At 45.1% G+C, this 22,606-nt stretch overlaps 1 protein-coding gene across 1 annotated transcript in view; it reads left to right on the forward strand.

Annotated features, from left to right (window-relative positions):
* Positions 1 to 22,606, forward strand: part of POLA1 (DNA polymerase alpha 1, catalytic subunit) — a 1,864,208-nt gene that overhangs the window by 70,989 nt on the left and 1,770,613 nt on the right. The window contains exon 3 of the mRNA XM_078657805.1: positions 22,476 to 22,572. Coding sequence (XP_078513931.1) covers positions 22,476 to 22,572 — 97 coding nt within the window. The remainder of the gene's footprint in view (positions 1 to 22,475; positions 22,573 to 22,606) is intronic.

Here is a 22,606-nt window from a genome sequence, read left to right on the forward strand (position 1 = left end):
CCTCTTTTGCTTCCCGCCTCCAGTCATAAAGGTTTTTTCTCTTTAATCTTAGTATGCACAGTTGTGAATTGTACTATGTTTTATGCTACCTTTATGACTCGTGTTATGCTTTACTGCTTTCTATTCTTATTCAAGCATTTGAATCTATGAAAGACACCCCTAATACTGTAGAAGAACATAAGTTACTTACCTGTAAACTGTGGTTCTCCAGTATTGGTGTCTTTCATAGATTCACATGCGACCCTCCCTTCCTCCCCTCAGAGGCTCTTTTCTCCTCAGGCACTTTTGGTTACTTGGTGCTACGAAAATCTGAGGACTTGGGCTTCTGAGGAGAAGGTTCTAGAGGGAGCTACAGCCTGATTGGCTAGAATGTGGACCAATACATAATGACTCTGATATGTTACTAAAGTTAATTCTCCCTTAGGCTTTCTATGGGCCTATTCTGTTCTATGGTACTTTTAATCTTAATACATTGTACTGCATTATATGTATGTATATTTGTATTTATGATAATTTTCATGTATATATGATTATATTACTGCTATTCTATGTACCGTGGGACTCCCACTTCGACGACGGGGAATATTCAAGCATGTGAATCTATGAAAGACACCAATACTGGAGAACCACAGTTTACAGGTAAGTAACTTATGTTCTTCCCCCACATTGTGAACATTCATGATTGAATCTACAGAACTGCCTGGTACAAAAACCCCGGTTAAAATTACAACATGCTCCTGACACTGGAAACTGTCCTCTTTATTTATTTTTATTCAACATTTGTATGGTGCGACGAATCATCCCCAAGGGGATCTCACGTGCCTTGCAGCAAGAGAACCGACCCCCCGCACAGCTAGAGCTCCTAGAACAGCCAAGTTTTTAGGTTCTTCTTAAAGTGCCCCAAAGACTAACAGCCACGCAAACCTTCAGGAAGCCTGTTCCAATTGAAGGGGGCAAGATATGAAAAGGCGCGACCTCCCATTCTGACCTTGTTTATTTTACAAGGGACTAAGATTTTGATTACTCTATCTCACCTGGTGCCCTGGGATATACGCTCTCACCTTCTTTTTTAGGTAAGCCGGGCCCAGGCCTTGCCTTGAACACCAAAATGAGAAGTTTAAAGAATTGCTCTCTTCCTTACGGGCAGCCAATGCAGGGATAACAGCAGAGGATGGGACGGGGTGCGTCTGGGCTTGTTCAGAGCCAATCTTGCAGCGGTGTTCTGCAATATTTGGATCCTAGAAAATAGTTCTTCCCTGGCGCCCACCAAGAGAACGTTTCCGTAGTCCAACCTGCTCACAATCAACGCCTGGATGAGGGTCTTCCTTGCATCTAGAGGGATCCAAGGAAAGACTTTCCTCAACATTTTCAAGATCCCATAGCAGGAGCTAGGCAATGCTTTTATGTGATCCTCAGAAGATAGCTTACAGTCAAGTAGGATTCCCAAATTCCTAGCCTGATTAGTGGGGGCGGGAGAAATCCCCAGTTCAGAGGGCCACTAATCCAAAGACCAGAATTCCTCCGCCTTCCCAAACAGGAGGATCTCCGTCTTGTTTAAGTTAAGCTGTAGAAAATGATCTCTCAGCCAGGCCGCTATGTTCAACATACAGATCTTAAACTTGGTTCTTGTGACCGATGGATCCGGATCAAATGGAATTATCACCTGAGTATCGTCTGCATATGAGATCGTCTCAAACCCGCAAGATCTTATGATTGCAGACAACAGGGGCCACATAAATGTTAAACAGAGTGGGGCTTAGGATGGAGCCCTGGGGAACTCCCTTATCCAGTGGGGTGGGATCTGACAGAAATGTCTCCAGTTTAACCCGTTGGGATCTATTTGCCAGAAAGCTTTCCAACCAAGCCAGTGCTTGGCCCTCAACACCGATCTCCTGCAGTCTGCCAAGCAAGATGGAATGCGAGATGGTGTTGAAGGGTGCCGACAGATCTAAAAGCACCAACATGGTGGGAATCCCTTTGTCCAGGGACATTCTAATGCTGCCTGTGACTTCCATCAGGGCTGCCTCTGTGCTATGTCCTGCTCGAAAACCAGATTGAGCAGGATCAAGAAGTTGATTCTGTTCTAAATATCCAGACAGTTGCTGGTTGATCAACTTCTCCATAACCTTCGCGCCGCATGGCAGAGAGATTGGCCTACAGTTTTTCATCTCTAATGGATCGGCTGACGTCTTTTTCAAAAGCGGTCTAATCAAGGTGTTTTTCTACTTATCAGGTAAGCTGGCCATACCCAAAGAGAAGTTATAGACTGCAGTGAGCGAGGGGGCTAGGACAGAGGACAGTTCTGCCATCACAAAGGAAGGGGCACAATCTGCCTCTGAGCCTGATTTAGTGGCTGCCAGAGCCACCCTTACTTGTTCTTTAGTGAAGCTGGAAAAAGAGGCCAGCTTTGGTAGGGAAGGGGCCCTACTCGTCAGGTTGGGAGCCTTCACGGTCTCACTATCCTCCAGCGAATTGTAGATGTTCTCTATCTTTTCTCTGAAGCAGGTGGCTACCTTCTCGCATAGGTCTTGCGAGTGCGGGACCGCTGTACTGCTCAGCATCGGATTGGTAAATTCTTTTAAAATCTTAAACAATTCCTGTGAGGAATTATTTGCCTCCCTAATCCGTACATTCAGATGTTCTCTACTGGCGGTTTTGCAGTGACCTAGATAAGCTCTGTGTGCCAAATTAAAGGCCCATTTATCCTCCTTACTTTTGGTCCTTCTCCACTTTCTTTCCTGAACCCTGCAACGTCCCTTCTCCTCTTTAAGTTTTTCCCGAGTACCATGGAGCTGGTATAAGTTTCTCCTTTATCTTCACTGTTTTTAAGGGGGCACTGTGGTAATGAGCAGTCTCAACAGCTGCCTCCCAGATCTCCAATGCCTTATTTCTGTCCAGCCCATCCTCTATAGAAGGGGCAGTGAAGGCTCTGCCGAATGCCTCAGGCCTGACCTTCCAAGACCTACGCACATCCTTCCTTCCCAGTGGCTTATCTTTGCCCTCTGGCTGAGTGTGGCTCTTCCAAACCAACCCTCCCCGATTTTGTCGAGGCGGAAAGGGCTGGTATGTAATTGGCAAACCACTTGCTGTATGTGTCGTTGCTGGCGGTTGGGTAGAGGACATCCACTGAAGCCAAAGCTCAGCATCAACGTCACCCCAAGGTTTGTCTTGTAATATGCTGACCCTGGCCCTAAATTCCTCGTCGTAACTGAGCCACGCATATCCACCAAAGTGCATTTGGGCCTTATGAATTATATTCTAGTATTTGAACATGGCAACCACCCTGTCTTGATGTCTTTCGCAATATACACTCGCATATATCAAGAAAGCTGATGTCCAATTCTCAATGTTTTTGGGGACCCTAGGGTGTTTGGCAAGCTCCCATTCCTCTTCTTTGGACCCCTCTTTAGCCTGTATGTGCCTATGAAGTAGTTTAAACACATCTACAAACTCATGTTGCCAAATTCTATTTTTCGTCTTATCGGAAAGGTTAGTCCCCAATGGCATTGCTTTACCCAAATAAGGGAGCTTCTTATGAATATTATGATCTTCACTCACCTTCACAGTACCAGAAATACTAGCCTCATCAACCTTTTTAGCCTGACTAGTAGCAGTGCTGTCAACAGACACTACCCAAAGCTGGAACCTGTGCAACCACATTCCTACACCCTCCCCAGAAAGCACCCCCAAGTCAGAAGACAACGATGCATCCCCAACACCCACAGAACGTGTATTGCGCTTTCTGAAAGCAGGTTGCGACCAAGAAGCACACCAATGTGGCTTACCTGTCGGTAACTGACTGGAGCCTTTCTGAAATTCCTTGGGATCATCACGCTGACAATGACCGTGCCACTGTTCTTGATTCGTTGCGCTGTCTGCTCCTGACTTCTGCAACGCACTAACAACATTGCTTGCCCCCGACACACCCCTTGAAACTACATTCTTATGAATTGTAAACTGTGCAGTATCATCACTATGCTCTTCCCTCAATTCCCCTTCTTCCAACTCCTTACAATCATCCCATAATCCAATTGTTCATCATTTAAGTCCAAACCAGTTTTGCTACTTCCAGGCATTCTTATCACCCACACCCCCATCATACAACCTCCAATTGGTCACAGACATCCGCTCCGGATGCCCCGCCACTGAATGAATATCTGCTTGTGATTCGCCTTGTTTGTCTGTTTTAAAAAAAAAAAAATTTTTTTTTACCCAAAACCTCAAATTGCTCAGTAGTAGAACTGGAGACTCTACCCGCTGCCAATATTCCTGATGACGCTTGTATCTTCAAGCCGCTCTTGCCTGAGGAAGACAAACTCCAAACTCTCAATTCCCCCCATCCCCCAACACCCCGTGCAGAGCTGCCACCTGTAGAAAGAGGGGTGTTCGAATGCTCAACCCATACCCACTGACCAACCTGTGGCCCAAAAGATGAGTTGAAAGCAAACGTGGGCTGACTAGGAGGACAGGGTGTGGGAAAAATAAATTCGCTTAGAGAATGTGTGGTCATCAGATCACGAAGGATGCGCTCCTTCAACTTGAAACCTACGTGGTTTCTTCACTCATTCATCACCTTTCTATAGACATTTACATTCCCATTTGTCTGAATCAATAAATCTTCAGTAATGACGAGTCCATTTCTGATTTTCAAAATTCAACATTTTAATTTTTCTTCAAAATATATTCAGTCATTCATTGTAGTCATGAATACTTCATCACATTACATCATGCCCAATGCATTTCGGGTTGAAGCGGAAAAACCCTTCGTCAGGGGCCTGTCAAATGGAAACATACAGGACCTTTAGCATTCAAAGCAAAAAACAATTGTGCAAATATAAGGAATAACGATACATGTTGTGATTTACTTATTGTGTTTGTGATGATCACACAAACGTTATGCAAGCGTATAAACGCGATTGGTAATCAAAGGTCAAACATTTTGTGGAGCAAATAAATAACAATAGTCTAACAGAAATGAGGTCACTCAAAGAAACGAGACGACGGTGAATTAAACCATAATACATTCGAACAATGGTAAATAAACAAAACTGACATACGCTATAGTGGTGAAAAGCAGTCAGACGAAACACAATAGCACCGAGTAGGTACGAGAATAACTTACTTCATGTAACGCGAAAGTGATCACGGCGGTCTGAACTCTGAAACGGTGGGATGGTTGAGGAACCAATAGTGCGAGTGTTTATACGGTGGTGATTCAATCACGTGGTAGCAAAGTACGCTAGATGCTGACTGACGAAAATGAAACAAACCAATTGTACAGGATGCAAGGACCATATGTGTTCGAGCGTGTAGAAGAAAGAAATGAGAATAATACGGTTAATGGCGAAAAACGCCGAAAGTGTTGCCGTGGCAACTACAGTCTAAAATTTGATAGGATGAGGGTTCCGGTCACGTGATATATGAAAACCAGGAAGTAAATAGATCGGAATCTGTGTCGAAAAGTAAACAAATCTTGAAACGCGATAACCGACAAAGAAGATGGACTTAAGTGAATAGTTGAGAACTAAGGGGACAACGTTGCTTGTGGTCTTAAAAACATCTTACCATAGACAACATAGCGGTTGAACATAAAATGAAAAAAATAATAAAATAAAAAATAAAAAACATGGAAGGCAGGGCACTACAGCAAAAATAAGTATAGAATAATCAATGTTTGACATTTAGGTAAAAACATGTACAGATTTGATAAGTTCATTCAGGGGTGCGACTGTTGGTAGAATTTCGATGGGGGTAAGAAAGACAGTTAAAGCCAATAGCTGTGCTGAGCATATATAGTGTTTTAAAGAAAACATGAAAGTTCAATTCTGTCATTAATCCCTGTTGGTTGAAGGGCATTAAGTTTCTTGATCCAGAAAAATTCAGCCTGCAGGCGTTGTTTTACTGGATCCATGTCGCAACGTTGCGGGAGTATCTCCAGTATTGTAAATTTCAATTGAGCAATTTGGTGGTTTGATTCCAGCCAATGTGCGGCTACTGCTGATTTCATATTTTTTTGTACGAATATTGCTTTTGTGTTCTGATATTCTTATTTTTATTTTACGTTCCGTTTGGCCAACGTAAATTTTTCCACACGGGCATGATGGCGTATATGACGTTCTTGGAGTCACAAGTTCCTGTATATTTATGGTCAATTTTGTTACCTTTTGTGGGATGCATAAAGATCTTTCCTGTGATGACATTATTGCAATGAATGCAATTTAAGCATTTGGCCATTCCTTTGTATTGTACTTTAATTTCTTGCTTTGAAGTGAGAATCTCTTTCAAATTTTTTGATCTTTTGAATGCAAAAGTTACATGCTCACTGTACAAGTTTTGAAAATCTGGTTCGGATCTAATTAAAGACCAGTATCGATTAACGATTTTCTTGATTTTGTTAGCTTCAGTGGAGTATTTAAAAACACATACTGTTTTTTGATCTGGAGTGTGTATTACTGGGCTCAGTAACTTTTCTCTTGGAAGTTTAGCTACTTTTTTTAAGGATTCCTCTAAAATCTCATTTAAATAAATTCGCTCCCAGATGAAACCCCCAACTGTTCGGGCTGATGATCCACATGCCCAATATCAGGAAAAGGCTCAAACTTCAAACCCTTCATGAGAATAATCATGCACCAAAGACCCCTGGCCCTCCGGATGTACAGCTGAATAGGATTCCACAATTAAAGACGGAGCGCTGCAACCAGGGAGGCCTCTAGGCACAGGGGACTGTGAAACTGGATTATCCCCCACCAACACTGGCCCAGATACCATAAGCTATTTAATTGCGAGTTCCCTCAATGCTTAGGTGCAGGCAACAATACGGAGTCCTCCATATCGTCATCACCACTGTCGCTTGAATAAGCCACCAGAGAGGCAGAGCTCCTGCCAGAAACGTGAGGTGCAATGTAAATTTTCTCACTGCCCACACTTAAACATGAGCATTTCATGCCATCAATTACTTGCCCGGCTTGTAGGGGAGGGGCTCGCTGGCAAAGAAACAGACTCTGCTTCATTCCTCCGCGGAGGAGCGAGGCAGAAAGCTTCTGTGTGGCGGCAACACCCCTCAATGAAGCTGTTTTTATTTATCTGGCCTCGACAAGGGGCGGGGACTACCCCATCTGACCCGCCTCCGTTAGAGATGCTGATCAACCACGCGCCAGCAACCGCTCCGCAGGTAAGGATGGCGGCGTCTTTGTTTAACTATCGCTAAATGCTCCCCATTCACTGTCGACAGCGTAACTTTGCCGCGTGAATGCAAACACGTGGTAACTGCCTCAGCCACCCACCGAGCTGTCTTTCGTCTCAGGCGCACAGTGCCTGCCCCCACAGTGGCAGACACACAGGGCCTCAACAGGTCCGCCTGCTGTGCAGAGAACGCGCAACGCGTCTCTCACGCCACACCTTCAGTCATGACACTATGCAAAAATACCTTATAACGCGACAAAAACCCCAGCAACAAACTGTCTGACAGAAAAGAATACTGAAAAGAAGACTGTCAAACTGTCGGGCTCAACCGCCGAAGTGTCTTCCTGCCAAAAGCACTCCTAAATATAACCTACCTAATGTACTGCCGCCTCAACCTACCTACACCTATCACGCAGCATGGTTTGTTCCACCGTGTGAAAACCCCCATTGGGGGGGTGGAGGGGATACCTGCTTGTGCCATGCTCCCCCTGGGTCCCCATTCGCTTCTCCAGGAGGGGAGAGGTCACATTGTGGACGCGGCATGGGGAACTATGTATCCAGTCACCCCCTGCGTTTGGTGAGCGCTTTTGAGCGCGACACCTGCATGCAGTGTGGGACTCACCCAGGCGGTCCCTTCCAGGAGGAGGAGGAGGAGGAGGAGGAATATTCACCCCCTTAAATCAATCGTTCTTTTGCTCACCATGCCACTGCAGTTTAGACCCAGCCATATGCAAATCAGTCTTGACCCTATGCCTCATGGGAACAGTCCAGCCTGAACTGCCAAGCCAGGTCCTCCCTGGACCAGAAACGAGCATCCTGGGACGGTTTCAGGCATCATCCCTCATCATATTATGGACCAGGCCCGTATTGCCCCATCTTATTGTGGCATTCAATTTAAAAGAAAGAAACGTTAAAGTCAACTAGAGATACATTAAGACTGCCTGAAATTAGATGGGGTATCTAAAATACGATGGTTAAAATACGTTGAGTCCTACTTGGAAGTAATAAGCCTCGGAAAATTGTTTAACGATCCTAACTTAGGTTTGACAATTTCAAGAAAAGAATTGAAAGGCCGATTACTGGATAGATTGTGCTGAGACAGGTGGAAGAGCAATTGTAACAAGGTCACGGTTAAACCATATTCTTTAACACCTAGCATATATTATACTGTGTCTTCATACCAGACATTCGTTTCTAACCTCACCCATTGATCTGTATTGCTGTGATGATGTCTGAAATGTATCCCTCTGATGCTAGGCTACCCTGCCAAAACAAATTCTATTGATGCCCTGTCACCTAGCCCATTTGATGGACAATGCTTTCAGACTACACTTCTTTTTTTTATTCTTCTGTAATTTATACGCTGAGGAAAGGGAAAAAATCTATTTTACCGCTTATGCGCAAATTTAATTTCAGACCATGTCGCCCAACCTTGTATTATCTTCAACTATTACCTAATCTCTTTGTCTGTTATTGTGCAGTCTTTCTTTCTGTCTGCTATAAGAAGGAGAATATTAACTTCATAGGATGGGTGCACATACACAGCAAGAAGAGTGACGTTAATATACGTATATGAATTGTCTGTTTAATGATATGGTTCAGTTTATCTTCCGCATCTGCATTCAGACAGCGTTGGAGCGGGTGCTCCGCTGTTAAACCCCCTGCTGCCTGCTGCTGAGACTTTCCCCACAACCTTGCTTTGCTGCTGCTGGTCCTGCCCTGTAGTCCCCCCGCCGCCGCGATTTCAACCAAGCGGCCGCCGAGCGGGGGGACTACCTTTCCCAGAGGGCCTAGTGGCGGACAAGGCAGGCACGCGCCAGGAGGCGCTTTAAATCGCCGTCATCGCTGGTGGAGCGGGAGCGCCCGGGGCGAAGCCCGGGCCAAGGGCGGGCCCGTTGTTGCCCGTTAGTGACCGGTAGGGATCGGTTCGGTTCGGGCCATCCCCTTTGCTTTTTCCATAAAACTTTGTTCGCTGTTGTTGTTGTCTGTCCTGTTCTTTTTACCAGAGCAATATGACCCGAGGATCCAGAAGTAAAACTAAATCTGCACTAAGTGTAGCCCAGCTTACTGGACCAATAGACCAATTTATTTTACGAACAAATGAGGTCATCGATCAGAGTATTTCCATTCTGGAGCGCTGAGTTTCCTTGGATCTCGCTAATGCGAAACGCTCCTCGATAGGCCTTTTGGCCACAGCAGCCTCTCCTATCCAACAAGTCCCTACCACTTGTATAGCCCCTACCACTTGTATACCGACACCATTTGCTACGGCTGCAGTTATCCACACAGTGCCATGTTCTGTGGATCTGTCCGCAACCCAATCTGAATCAGACTCCTTTTCGTCAGTAGACTTAGAAAACTTGAGCTATGTCAAACTCTGGGAACATTGGAAACAACTCTAGATAAACAACTCCGTGGGGCCAGAGAAGGCGCCATTTCGAAACGGGGATATAGTAAGTCACGTGGTAACGTAGTAGAGCTTGATACCCCTTTGGAGTCCGGTGGGGGGGGGGGGGGCAGTTCACACAGTTCACTCAATTTTCACAACCAAGCTCAATCACATCATCTGTTAACAACTCTGCAGTGCCTATTACTACTTCGGAGAATCCTTCTGATAATTCACCTAAAAAGACCCAGTTGGGGGGCTCCTGTATAGTCTGTAATTCCACCGTGCAAATACTAACTACTATCCGAGAGCTCTTCACCCTATTCCTAAAACCCCTGGAAACTAGCATGAGGCATCTTGAAACTCAGCTAGCAATTCTAACATGTATTCCACCTAGCGTGTCTAGCTTACATCCACCCAAACAAGGGAATGGGAAACCTAACTACCCAATAAAAACTCCCCAATTGGTACAACCGTGTGCCGGAAGTTTACAGCCCGCAGTGGCTACTCCATCCCTTATGAAATCAAAGCACATTACCCTTTTAGTCCAACAGCAGTTAAATCCAGTGGCAGGTGTATCAACGACGACTACAATGTCCACTGTCCCGCCCCAAGTCCCTCCAGGGCCTGTGAAAAATGCAATCCAACCCACTAATAACAGACAGGTATTTTCATCTCCTAAAACGGTGGGAACAAAATCCTCGGTGACAGCTAAAAAGGGAGGGCGACCAAGGCGCCCAGTACACCTCCCACCCGAGGCATCCCCCTACACGGTTATTCTTACAGGAGTACCTGAACTAACTGAGGGCACCAACGAATCCGCTTGGTCACTTAAAAATAAGGTCCTGCAGTGGCTAAGCTTAAACAGACCCTTAGAGTCCTGCCATTTCGGCAGGATCTCCACAGTTCGTAGCGTAACCTGGATAGGGGATGAACGTAAATCAATCCAGGGCGACTGCATCATAGTAAATTGTGATGATCCAACTACTGTCAACTACATCTGCTCCTGGCCAACACTGGGGAAAAAAGGGCGGAATTGACGCCCGTCATCTCTCCTTTTTCTACCCCCAGTGAATACACCAATATTTTCCTACTTCAAATTGGCAAAACCCACGGGAAGGGCACTGGAACCAAGTGGGCTACAGTTATAGAAATAGGAGTAGAGATTGGCAGACTCAGTTCTGGCATTCTGGTAGGCCCCACTTTTCAACAGAGGGTTGGCAGGGCTTTCCAACCAGTAATAGATATGATTGTCTGGAAATGGTAGATTGACCGTTAGCGATTACAACAAGTATGACCCAGGCCCCTAAAACTCCCGGTCCCCTGGAAAGTCTCGATTTAAAATTAAATCGGTCTAACTCTCAACTCCTTCCAGAACTAATTCCGTCTATCATAAATATTAATAAGACAGGTCTCATCATAGATTCTCCCCATTCCATCCTAAATACAATAAATATTAGTCCTTTGGAGACTCCTATTGGAGTTAACGTTATAAACTCACATCAGATTAGAAATCTTAGGGGAGAGGAGTTGGCCTAACGGCTAGGGCGCTCGACCTCAGACCTGGAGGAACTGGGTTCGAGTCTCGGTAACGACGCCAAAACCTCCTGTGATTCTGGGCAAATCACTTAATCTCCCCGTGCCTAAAATGAAAGTAACTGGAAAATGTAAATATGTAACGTAACTGGAAAAATATGTAAAGCGCTCTGATATTCGGTTCGGGTCTAGTTCGCGCTATATAAAACTCTGCAAAAAAAAAAAAATCAGGATAATGCTAAAAAACCCACTGTGATCCTACCAGTGTGCTCGCTTTTGCAATCCCCTGATCCTCAACCACCATCTCAGCCAAATGACTATCCAAACATTGCAGATCTGAGCTTCTCAATTTTATATTGGAATGTCGCAGGTCTGCGTGCTAAGACGTCATTGCAACCATGGCTTGATACGGTACGGAAACATCAGATAGTTTGTCTCCAGGAAACATGGCCAGTTACACCAAACCACTTAATGGGATATAAAACTTTTCATATCCCAGCAACTAAGGGAGCTATGGGTAGACCAAAGGGAGGACTGACAGTTTATGTTGCTAATACTCTGTCTCTCACATCCCTACGTAAGTTAAAAGAACACCTGAGTTATCAAATTCTGCAAGTAAATTTTAACAAAAACAGTACCTACATCTTGATTAATTATTATAACAATTCAGACACAATGGACTGTATAAAAACGCTAACCGAAATTACCACTTTTTTAGAATCCCTGCAAAATGAATTACAGACATCCCCAGTATATATAATCTGGGGCGGTGATTTTAACCTCCCACTATGCACTAATTCCAAAAATGGAAACTGTGGACTGCAGGACGAACACGGTAGTTCTTTGTTCCATTTTGGTCATTCCACCTGTGGTAACAAATTAAATGAGTCCCTATTTTCCCTAGAGCTCGACTTTGTAAATAATTTAGTAGAACCCCAAATAGATTTCTCACCAACGTTCCATGGCAGGGGGTCCTCAACCATTATTGATTATATTATGACCTCCCAGAGCCTAAAGGGGCAAGTGGCCAATTTCTCTACTGAGACGGATGTTAGTAGTGACCATTTCCCCATTAGTGTAAGAGTAAAGCCAAAAAAGGTCAAATTGCACCCCACCACCACGAGCCATCTAAGACAAAACTCACTAACCATAAACAAACTGAACGGTTACATGGTTAAATGGGCTAAAGTAGAACCAGTTGTAATCACGGAGAGAGTTCTTGCAAAAACTAGACCTTGGGTACTTGACTGTCTATCAACTGACTCTTCTCCCCAAATAATCATGGTTAGCTTCCAAAATATTTTGAAGGTAATTGGACAAGAGTTTTCTGGCAAGCATAGGAACAATAAGTCTGCCTCTGAGAGATGGTTTAACGCAGACTGTCGCAAGGCCCTCTCGAACCTAAAGGAAGCCCTTCATAGACCTACGAGGGATATTTTGGAAATTTCCAATTTAAGGAAACTTTATAATAAAGCCAGAGTGGAATGCAGGAGAGAAATTAAGGAAACTCTTTGGGCACAGTTGTATGACAGCTGTCAAAGCAAAGATAGTGCCCTCTTCTGGCAAGTTATTAGATCCCCCCCTTTTTGGCCGATATAACAAAGGGACAGCATCTAGACGTTGCAGTTACGGCAGCCGAATGGGTCTTTCACTTCTCTAAAATCTTTGGGAATTCCGACATGGACTCTTTAGGGGAAGAACATATTGGAGGCAACAAGTCGGGGAAGAATAGCTACCCGATCAACATCCATTTTAATCACGAAGAGGTTACTAAAGCACTCAAGGCGTCGAAACCCAGAAAAGCCCCCGGACCTGACGGTGTTCCGCTGGACTTTTTTCTCCACAACTTTGAACTTTGGTCACCACTTCTTACCCAGGTCTTGGCCGCAGCATTATCAATAGGGCTAATAGAGTCTTGGTCAACACCCATCCTGCTTCCCATCTTTAAAAAGGGTGATCGCAATGATCCGGCCTGCTACAGGCCTATTTCCCTTCTGGACTCCATAGGTAAAGTTGCGGGTCGGGTAGCTCTGGACCGATTACAATCATGGGCCCAAGATAATAACCTCATGACCGACCTGCAATACGGTTTTCAGAAGGGTCTTGGGACTGTGGAGCAGGCCTTGAATCTTGCCCTCTTGATTGGAAAGTATGTGGGTGCAAAAGGAGGTAACATCTTTCTTGTGTACGTCGATCTCAGTGCAGCATTTGACTGTGTCCAGCATTCTAAACTTTGGGCTATTCTTAGTGACCTTGGGGTGGACCCAGCCCTTATAGCCTTCCTCCGTGAACTCTACTCTGACGCCACGGCACGTGTCAGATTTGGAGTTAACGGAGAGCTCTCTCCTTCTTTTCCCATAGGAAGGGGAGTAAGACAGGGGTGTGTACTGGCTCCCTTCCTGTTCAATCTTTACACCAATGGACTTGAGCAGGCTATGCTGGAAGGGAGCCAGGATCTACCCCAGATTAATCGTCGCCCTATACCAACACTGCTATATGCAGATGACTCGGTCATTATAGCTCGAACACTGAATCAACTTCAAAAACAACTTAATAAATATTGCTCCTTTATGGGTTCTCTTGGTCTCAAAATCAACATAAAAAAGACATTTACCATGCACGTTGGTCCTAAGGTTAAGAAATCTAAACCAATCCTGGTGGAAAAAACAAGACTGGAAAAAACTTCTGTCTATCCATACCTAGGCATCTTGGTGGACGACTCTTTAAGCTGGCGACAGGCCACGGCCAGTAGAAAACTTCTTTTCCAGCGAGCAACATCGGCCCTGGTCTCCTTTTCGAGAAGGCTAGGCAAACCTGCACCCCCCGAACTTTTGAAAATGTATTACGCAAAATGCCACAGCGTGGCCACATATGGAGCAGGCGTATGGGGCTATGGTCCAATAGACTCTATCCAAATAATAGAGAATGGGTTTGTCAAATACTTGCTGGCTCTTCCACAAAGTGCTCCGAACTATGCCTCACATAATGAGCTCGGCATGGAATATATTATTGATACCATACGTTCTCAACCAATTCTTCTATGGCAACGTATATGGACTAAACCGGAGTGTCACCTAACGCGTTCCCTGATTACAGACTGCATGGCTTTAACCAATTGGCGCAGGATCCCATGGCTAGTTTATGTGGGGAATTTCTTTAACGATCTTGGGCGTAGCTCTTACTTCATTGATCCACCTAGTGTGGAGGACATTTCTAGAAAAGAGCTAAAAAAGATATGTTTGGACCACTTGAGAGAACTGCGCAATCAAATGGTGATTGCAAAACCATCGAACTCTCAAATTTGTGCAATTCAACCTGTCAAAGGTATACAACCTTATTTAAATTATTATTTGTCTAATTATGAGATATCTTTTGACAAGATTTCGAATTCCTTTTTTAGTTTAGTTTCTTTTCCAAAAATTCAAAACTGGTCGAGTATCCTCACGAATTGCCCATGTGATGGTTTATCTACTCAATCAACAATTCACATTATTTTCTTTTGTAAATATTACAAATCACCACGAAAATCTTGGATTCTCCCACTTCTTCGTTTAACTGGTTACCGGTCCTGCTATTCTGCTTTTCACTTTTTACAGCTCTTGGACTCCGTATATGTTGCAAAGTGCATAGCTTTCTTTTTAAAAGCAAGCATTAAGATACGCCAAGCGTATGACTGTTAAGAAATTTCCTCTTTAATGCTTGCGTAAGTCTTTTTTTGCAATTTTTTAATTTAACCTTTCTTCCTTTTAAGTTTTTATAGCTTTAAAGTTTTTCTGTAGCAAGTTTGTTTACTTATCATAAATTATATTTTTCTTTTAATTTACTGTTTTAAAATTTTGTACTTTTTATGGTTGCAAATAAGTGGTAACCGAATAAAAGATTATGAATAAAAAAAAATTCTATTGATGCCCTGTCACCTAGCCCATTTGATGGACAATGCTTTCAGACTACACTTCTTTTTTTAATTCTTCTGTCATTTATACGCTGAGGAAAGGGAAAAAAATCTATTTTACCGCTTATGCGCAAATTTAATTTCAGACCATGTCGCCCAACCTTGTATTATCTTCAACTATTACCTAATCCCTTTGTCTGTTATTGTGCAGTCTTTCTTTCTGTCTGCTATAAGAAGGAGAATATTAATTTCATAGGATGGGTGCACATACACAGCAAGAAGAGTGACGTTAATATACGTATATGAATTGTCTGTTTAATGATATGGTTCATTTTATCTTTTTGCATGATTTTATTACTTTTGTATGCACTTATGTGTTTTTGTATTTATAATAATATAATAGATCGTTGTAGAATACTTTTTATGCTATTTGTAGTGGCGAAATAAAGTTATCATGACTGACTATCATAGTATGTGTTAAAGCCCTGTACCCAATCATTTCGCCAATACAGTGTTATACTTGGTGTAAATGAAATTGTAAATCCGCGCTAATCATATTCCCCTAGACCTAAGGCTTGTGATTTGTTGGCATCAAGATTTCTGGTTGTTGTTGTTTAGTATGATGCAATAGTTTATTTATTTGGCCTTGCCAACTCCTAGTTTAATTATCTTGATATGTCTGGCACATTCATAAATATTGACACCTGCTGGCTGTTAAAAACTTACCTTCCCAAACTGAGGTGGAAAATGGACAGTGAGGTTAATTTACAGCCATTAATGACCTGCTGCTGTGGACAGTAAGGCTGTTGCCACCCCTATTGATGGTTCACCCTGTGAGAACTGGGCCTGGACATGCTGTCCACTATTCTAGTGGGCACCTTGCACCAGTCCAATCCACCCTTATTGATGGTTGTAAAGTCAACCTTATAGAAGGCTATGGCGAGCAGTCTTAAGGCTAAGACTTCAGAGAGCGAATTAAGCTAGTTGTTTTACCAATTATAATCTCTTGAGTACCAAATGAAAGCACACCACACACGGTATATATCAAATATATATGTATTTATTCTAAGCACAACTTCTCTGGACTCTTTATGATTTCAGAGGTAAAATTACAATACAAGGAACCTAATTAGCATACGATAAGTTGCACAGTATACGTTTTGCCCCAGGGGCCTCACAAACCATTATACTAAAATAGTAGTATAAGAACCACGTGAGAAAAAGCAGGCCTATGGCCTGTGGAATCGCTGGGGCTTCTAGGAACAACCAATGGTTAGGATGTAGGAGGCCCACGGGAGACTCGTGCAGTGTCTAAACACAGCCGCGGGTTACCATTGACTTTGTATGGGAAACAAACAAGTTACAATTTTAAAGATTAAGGACACTTCTGAATGAACTACGATGGAACCCTTTTAGACTTAGACACTTGGAGGGCCAATGCCCTCGAGACTACCAGAGTACTCGTGTTACCTCACCCACGGAAGCCAGGTTCATAGGTGTCTTTTGGTGTCTGGTTTCGTCATCGAGTCCAGTGGAGAGCTTCGAAGAAGTGCTGCAGGCGACCAGAGGAAAAGTGTCCGGGTGGATCCAAGGATGGATCGAAGATCTGAAGAACCTGAAAGCAGGGGAGACAGAGTCTGGGCCACTAGCCAGTAACCAGGGCAGCGATAGAAAGATGCCACCAGATGTCTGGTGATTTCAGGTGAAAAGGTGAAGTTTGTCTCTTCAGCCACGAGGACCAGGAGGCGTAGACGACTACCAGGAGCTGGATTCGAGCTGTCCCACGAAGGATCTAGTTGACTGCGGTGTCTGTATCCGGATGGGACCCAACAAGCCTTGGCAAACGCAATCCACACAGGATGTCTAGATTGGCTTCGGTGCAGACCAGCAAGGTCTGAGGAACTTCTCTGTTGGGGAGAAGTTGGAGCAAGCCTGGAGAAACCAGGAAAGCAAAGGAATTCAAGATTGGTCTTCGGGCAGGCTCATTAGCCAGCGGCCTAGGAACCGTGAAGACGCGTTGAGCGGAAATGCACAAAGTGGGCCTCCGAGCTTCGGTGCAAATGGTGCTCGGGGCTGGGGCTTCAAGCACCCCAATGCACAACTTCGGGATACCTCGGGAAGTAGGTGCAGCGTGCAAAATGCAGGATGTCCAGGAGTTCCGGACCCACGTCTCTTGTGTCTGCCACGAGTCTCAGCTTTGCTGTGAGCGAAGGTCGGGGTCAGATGTCTGGAAGTGTGTGTCCTGTGTCGCAGATTCTTCGGGATCTGGCGGGAGCTTCGAAAATGCAGACCGGCAAAGTTGCTGTTGGTGCCTGTTTCAACAGGGTGGTCCCATTTTGACCACAAGGGAGATATCTTCCCTCTTCTGTCGAAATGGAATGTCAAAGGTCCAGGATATATGTTTCAGAGTTTCGTCCAGGGTAATATAAAGTCCTAGGGACTGTGGTTCTATACTTATAGCAAGTTTAGGGGTTGGACTAACTCTGAGGTCCCTCCTATGGGTGGACCTGGGGAGGGGTGGTTACACCCCTTCCCCTTTGTCCAGTTTCGCGCCAGAGCTGGGGCTGAGTGCCCCAGCAACCAGTTTGAACTGGGAAATACATGGAGCACCTAGTGTGCCCCAGGCAGTGTCTGGAAAGCATTCACTAAATGCAGCCCTCCCTGTCCCAATACACAAAACCCTGTCTGGGGAGGTGCCAGCACCTCCCTGGGCAGGAAACCTATTGTCCAGGCCTACCCTGCTGGAGTTTCGTCCAGCAGCAGGAGGGCAGACTCATGTCTGTGTCATCAGCATCCATTTTGTGATGCTGAGGCTCTGTTTAACTTTAACCGGGTAAACCAGTAACTACATGTCTTTTCCTTATAGAAGGGTGGATTGTTACCCCTGCCACCAGGACTGGCAGGCGGGTAACATTCCAAAGTGTTTGACACCTTACACAACATGTTTTGATAAAGCCAAACCTAAGTTAGCATTAACCGCGAGGATTATAATGCACTTAAAGAGTATATGGTATGGCTATATCATAGAACAGCCCTAAGGAGATGGTTCCGAAAGCTGCAGAGGTGCTCAGCTTGGGCTAGGGCACCCTCTCACATAAAACCAAGCACGCTACCTCCAGGATTGTCGAGGTCTGCCTTAGGAGTAGCTTATAGGTGTATATGTGTCTATATAGGTATATAGATATAGGTATACTATATCTAAGTGAGGGGTGATTACACCACCTTACCCAGGCTGTGTGAACAGACGTGGTGTCAGTTTGGAAGGCAAACTAGGGGTGGCACAATACATGCTGCAGCCCCTGGTAGGCCTAGGGTGCACCTATGTCCTGGGTACCTATGGTACACTATACAGGGGCTCACTAGGGTGACCCAGTAACCAATCTGGTATGTACCTAAAGTACATGGTGTCCATTTTATAGAGAAAGCGAATAGACTGGGGCCCCTAATAGCAGGGTCCCAGTCCAACTAAGTCGAAAACCAGCAAAACACCAGGCAAAAAGTGGGGGTAACCATATAGTCAGATATCCACCTTCCTACACACCCCACTCTGGTCTTTCTAACCCACAACGCCTTAGTGCACTTCTGCACCCCCATTACCTATATGCTTAGTTTCTTCCCAATGTCACCCATGAGCTTGTGTGATTTTGGTTCTATGCTCACTATTCCCACATGATGATTCTTGTATCTCCCTCTTGTGTAATTTTGTCTGGCATTACTCATCTGTACCAAGGGGCTGCAGACTTTTAGGCAGTCGCACACTTTATGGAACTAGCTGCTGCCAGCTACCCATGTGCAGATCAGTACATGCCAGGGCCCATAGGGAACTCACTCCGACCCATGCTGTTTATGACCTGCAATACACAGAAGGCTTACCCTGCAGACTAAAAGAATTGAAGTTTCTAGCGCTCTAAGCATTGTAGTTGGCCACTTTTTATTCTTGATGCCCTCTAGCAATATTTTTGAAAATATTTGTATTTTTATTTTGCTTTTGATATGAAACAAAACATCAAACCAAGCATGAATACACAATGCACAATAGATATCCATCCATATCAACATGGCAAGGCACACAATAGGGCACATTGTCCTCTTCCAGCCAGGCAGTAGTCTAGTTAGGGTGGCGTGGGCACAGCTGATATACAGAGTCTTAGTTACATCGCACGTGGGTCCTGGGACATCACAACATTTAAGGTTGCCTCCCCGGTCCATCCAGTAGTAGGTCCCCATCCCCTGCCTCACCTCCAATGTCTAAGTCATAATAGTTTATCCATGGTGCCCATATTTTACGAAACGTCCATTGGCAACCCCTAGCCTTGTAGGTCATTTGCTCCGCCACCATGTATAAATCAAGACTCTCCCTCCATTCAGGGTGGGAAGTCGCGGCCCACCCCCAGTACTTTGCTATGTCTCGTCTGGCCACGATCCACCCTAAGTTGGCGAGGAGAAGCTTGCTCCGCGGGATGTCCACTTCGGTAGGAATCCTCCAAAGGAGTAACTTCAGTTCCAATTCTAGTTGGACTTCTTGTATATTATTCAGCTCTGCCACAATCTTTTCCCAGTACGTTTGGACTTTGGTACATTCCCAGTGTGTGTGTGTATGTATGTTCCACGATCAATGTGACAAGGAAGACACTTGAGACTCTGAGCACACCCTATTTTATGCAGTCTTGCCCTATCAAAATAGACTGTGTAATATTTTATATTGGATGAGTTGCAACCTTAACTTAATGGCCACCTCCCGTGGATGCACGAGTGCTGCCTCTCAGTCGAGATCATCCAATACCCCAGTGGTCTTGTCTCATTTGGCTCGGAGGGGGCCCAGGTTATCCTGCATGTTATTAAGTAGTATTTTATAGGTATATGAGATAGCTTTAGCTAGGATCTCCTCCTGTAGGAGTCGCCCCTCTAACAGGGCATATTCTAGTAATGTCGCCCCATCTAACCCTTCCGCTCTCCATGCATGCTTCAGACGGAGGTATGCGTAAGCCTGGGTGTTGTGAAGCTGATACCAACACCCCTTTTTTAAAGACTTCACCCGCTCTAGAAATACCAATTAAGTCCCATTGCTTAAACCCGCGCAATTTTCTAATATCTGTCAATCTATTCCCCTCCCTTAGGGGTGTCTCTCTTGTTGGTTTGTGGGCCATTGCATTTGTCGCTCAGCGCCTTTCCACGCCTCTATCGTTCTCTGGGTTGCTTGCAGCAAGCGGCCACCTCCTCTGCCCCATAGAGATAATGCTAGTGCGTGTTTCCCCTAAATTGCAATCTCTCCAGCCTATATGTAGGGTGGTCCCTAGGTGCATGAGTCCATTCATTAATTACGATAAGATGGGTAGCTCTATAGTACGCCCGAATGTCTGGTAGGGCCAAACCCCCGTTGTAGGTGTTCCTCTGGAGTGTTTGAAGTGCAATGCGGGGATGGGCCCATCCCACAGGAGTATACGCAGTTCATGGTCTATGGTTTTAAACACGGATTCCCGTATTTTGGTGTAGGTGTTTTGCAGGATATAGAGCAATTTGAGAAGTGTGATCATCTTATACATGACGGCTCTGCCCATAATTGTCAGCGGGAGCCTTCTCCACCGCTTGACATCCTCCTGGAAGTTGGAGATATCCCGCCGGAGGTTGCGTGCACAGCCCGCTACCACCTCGGTGTGTGTATGTGTTTGTGTATATCTATCTCTCTCTCCAGATACGTAAAGCCTTCCATTGAGCATCTGAAGCAGCTGGGGTAGACCTGAGGCTTCACCACACCTCCCACTGGGTACAGAGTGGATTTGCCCCAATTGATCCTATACCCAGCCTGGCGCCCATATTCCTCGAATATCTGTAGCATGTGAGTGAGTGTCTCTGCTGGGTTTGTCACATAGAGTAAAATATCATCTGTGTACAGTGATATGTGTTCCTCGTGTAGTAGACGGGCTTCATCAACAAACCCTCCCAGGACAGCTCTGATAACACAGGCCAGGGTTTCAAGTATGAGGGCAAACAGTAAGGGTTAAAGGGGGCATTCCTGTCTAGTCCCTCTCTGGATCTGCCAGGTGCCTGAGAAGGCGCCATTCACCGAACTCTAACCTCTGGGGCTGTGTACAGTAGCGTCACCCACTCCCTAAACTCTGGGCTAAACCTCTCTAATGCACATCTCCGAAAAGGCCAATGGACGATGTCAAACGCCTTTTCAGCGTCCAGTGACAGGAGCAGGTGGGCCTCTTCCTGATCGCGGACAACATCCATCCAGTTAACCACTCTTCGCAGGTTATATTGTGTGGCTCGTCTCTGCATAAAACCGGTTTGGTCACCATGTATCAGGGATAAGAGGACGGTCAGGAGACGCGTCGCAAGGATAGTAGCCAGTATTTTGGTTTCTATATTTAACAATGATATGGGACGGTAGGACCCACACTCTCCTGGGGGCTTCCCCACCTTGGGTATCACCACCACCGTTTCCAATCTGAGATCCGGTGGGAGCATTCCATCCTATTTCAAGGCCTGAAACATGTTGAGTAAGTGTGGAGCCAGTAGGGCACTGTGTGCCTTGAGAAATTCCCCTGGGAGGCCATTCGGGCCTGCAGTTTTCCTGCTTTTCAGGCGGCCAATGGCCTCGACGACCTCCGCCAGGGTAATATCCTCTAATCTATCCCTGTTGATTAGCGTAAGACTCAGGAGTTCAATCTGTTCATGGTATTAGGCTATACTGGCTTCACTTGCCAGTGTCTGTGGTGCGTAAAGTGCAGAGTAATACTCCGCAAAAGCCCCTGCAATGTCTTAGGGTGTGGTGAGGGTCCGGCTGTGTTCCCTAATGGAGGTAACCCACCTTGACTCCTGTTCATTCCTGCCAAGCCAAAAGTTTACCTGCTCTATCTCCGGTCTCATATAATGTATGTTGAACCGCTAACTGGTGTGCCTGTGCCTCCCCAGTAGCCAGTGCCTGTTACCCTCTGCCGAACTGACGTTTCCAGAAGAGAATATGTTCAGTCGGTGCGGACGGGCTACTATTTTCAAGGTCCACTAGCCTGCGCTCCAGTTCTAAAATCTTGGGTTTCCTGCTTTCTCTTGTGGGCAATAATATTTTGGGCCTGATCTCGCAACAATGCCTTGAAGGCCTCCCACAGAGTAACAGCGGACTGTACCGAGACAACGTTTTCTCTAAAATAAAGCTCCGTTTCCACTTCTAGTTCCTTGGGTCCTCTAGCAATATTTAGTTGGTAGTTGGTAGTTGGTTGGTAGTTGGTTAATACCACCTGTTAATAGCCATCCCTTGAGTTAGGGGCTTGGGCAGAAAGTGTGGGTGCAAATGGAGTTTGAGACAAGAACTTTTTGGTTTTTATTCTGAATAGTTTGTACATCTATTACAACTTGTAGCCAAAAAGCAGGCACTGCAACTTGTGTTAAGAAAACAAACAAAAAACCCTGTTGTGCCTACTTTTGTCTGTGATAACGTAATAAGTGTTGATTTACGGGATGTTTTGGCTTCTGTAGGTTGAAGAGTTTACCGGTGTTTACGACGAAGTTAATGAAGAAGAGTACTCGAAGATGGTCCGTGAGCGTCAGGAAGATGACTGGATTGTGGATGATGGTACTTTTCTGACTAATCAAATTCTTCAAAAATC

This window comes from Lissotriton helveticus, chromosome 8, assembly GCF_964261635.1.
Source record: "Lissotriton helveticus chromosome 8, aLisHel1.1, whole genome shotgun sequence".
Classification (NCBI taxonomy): Eukaryota; Metazoa; Chordata; class Amphibia; order Caudata; family Salamandridae; genus Lissotriton; species Lissotriton helveticus.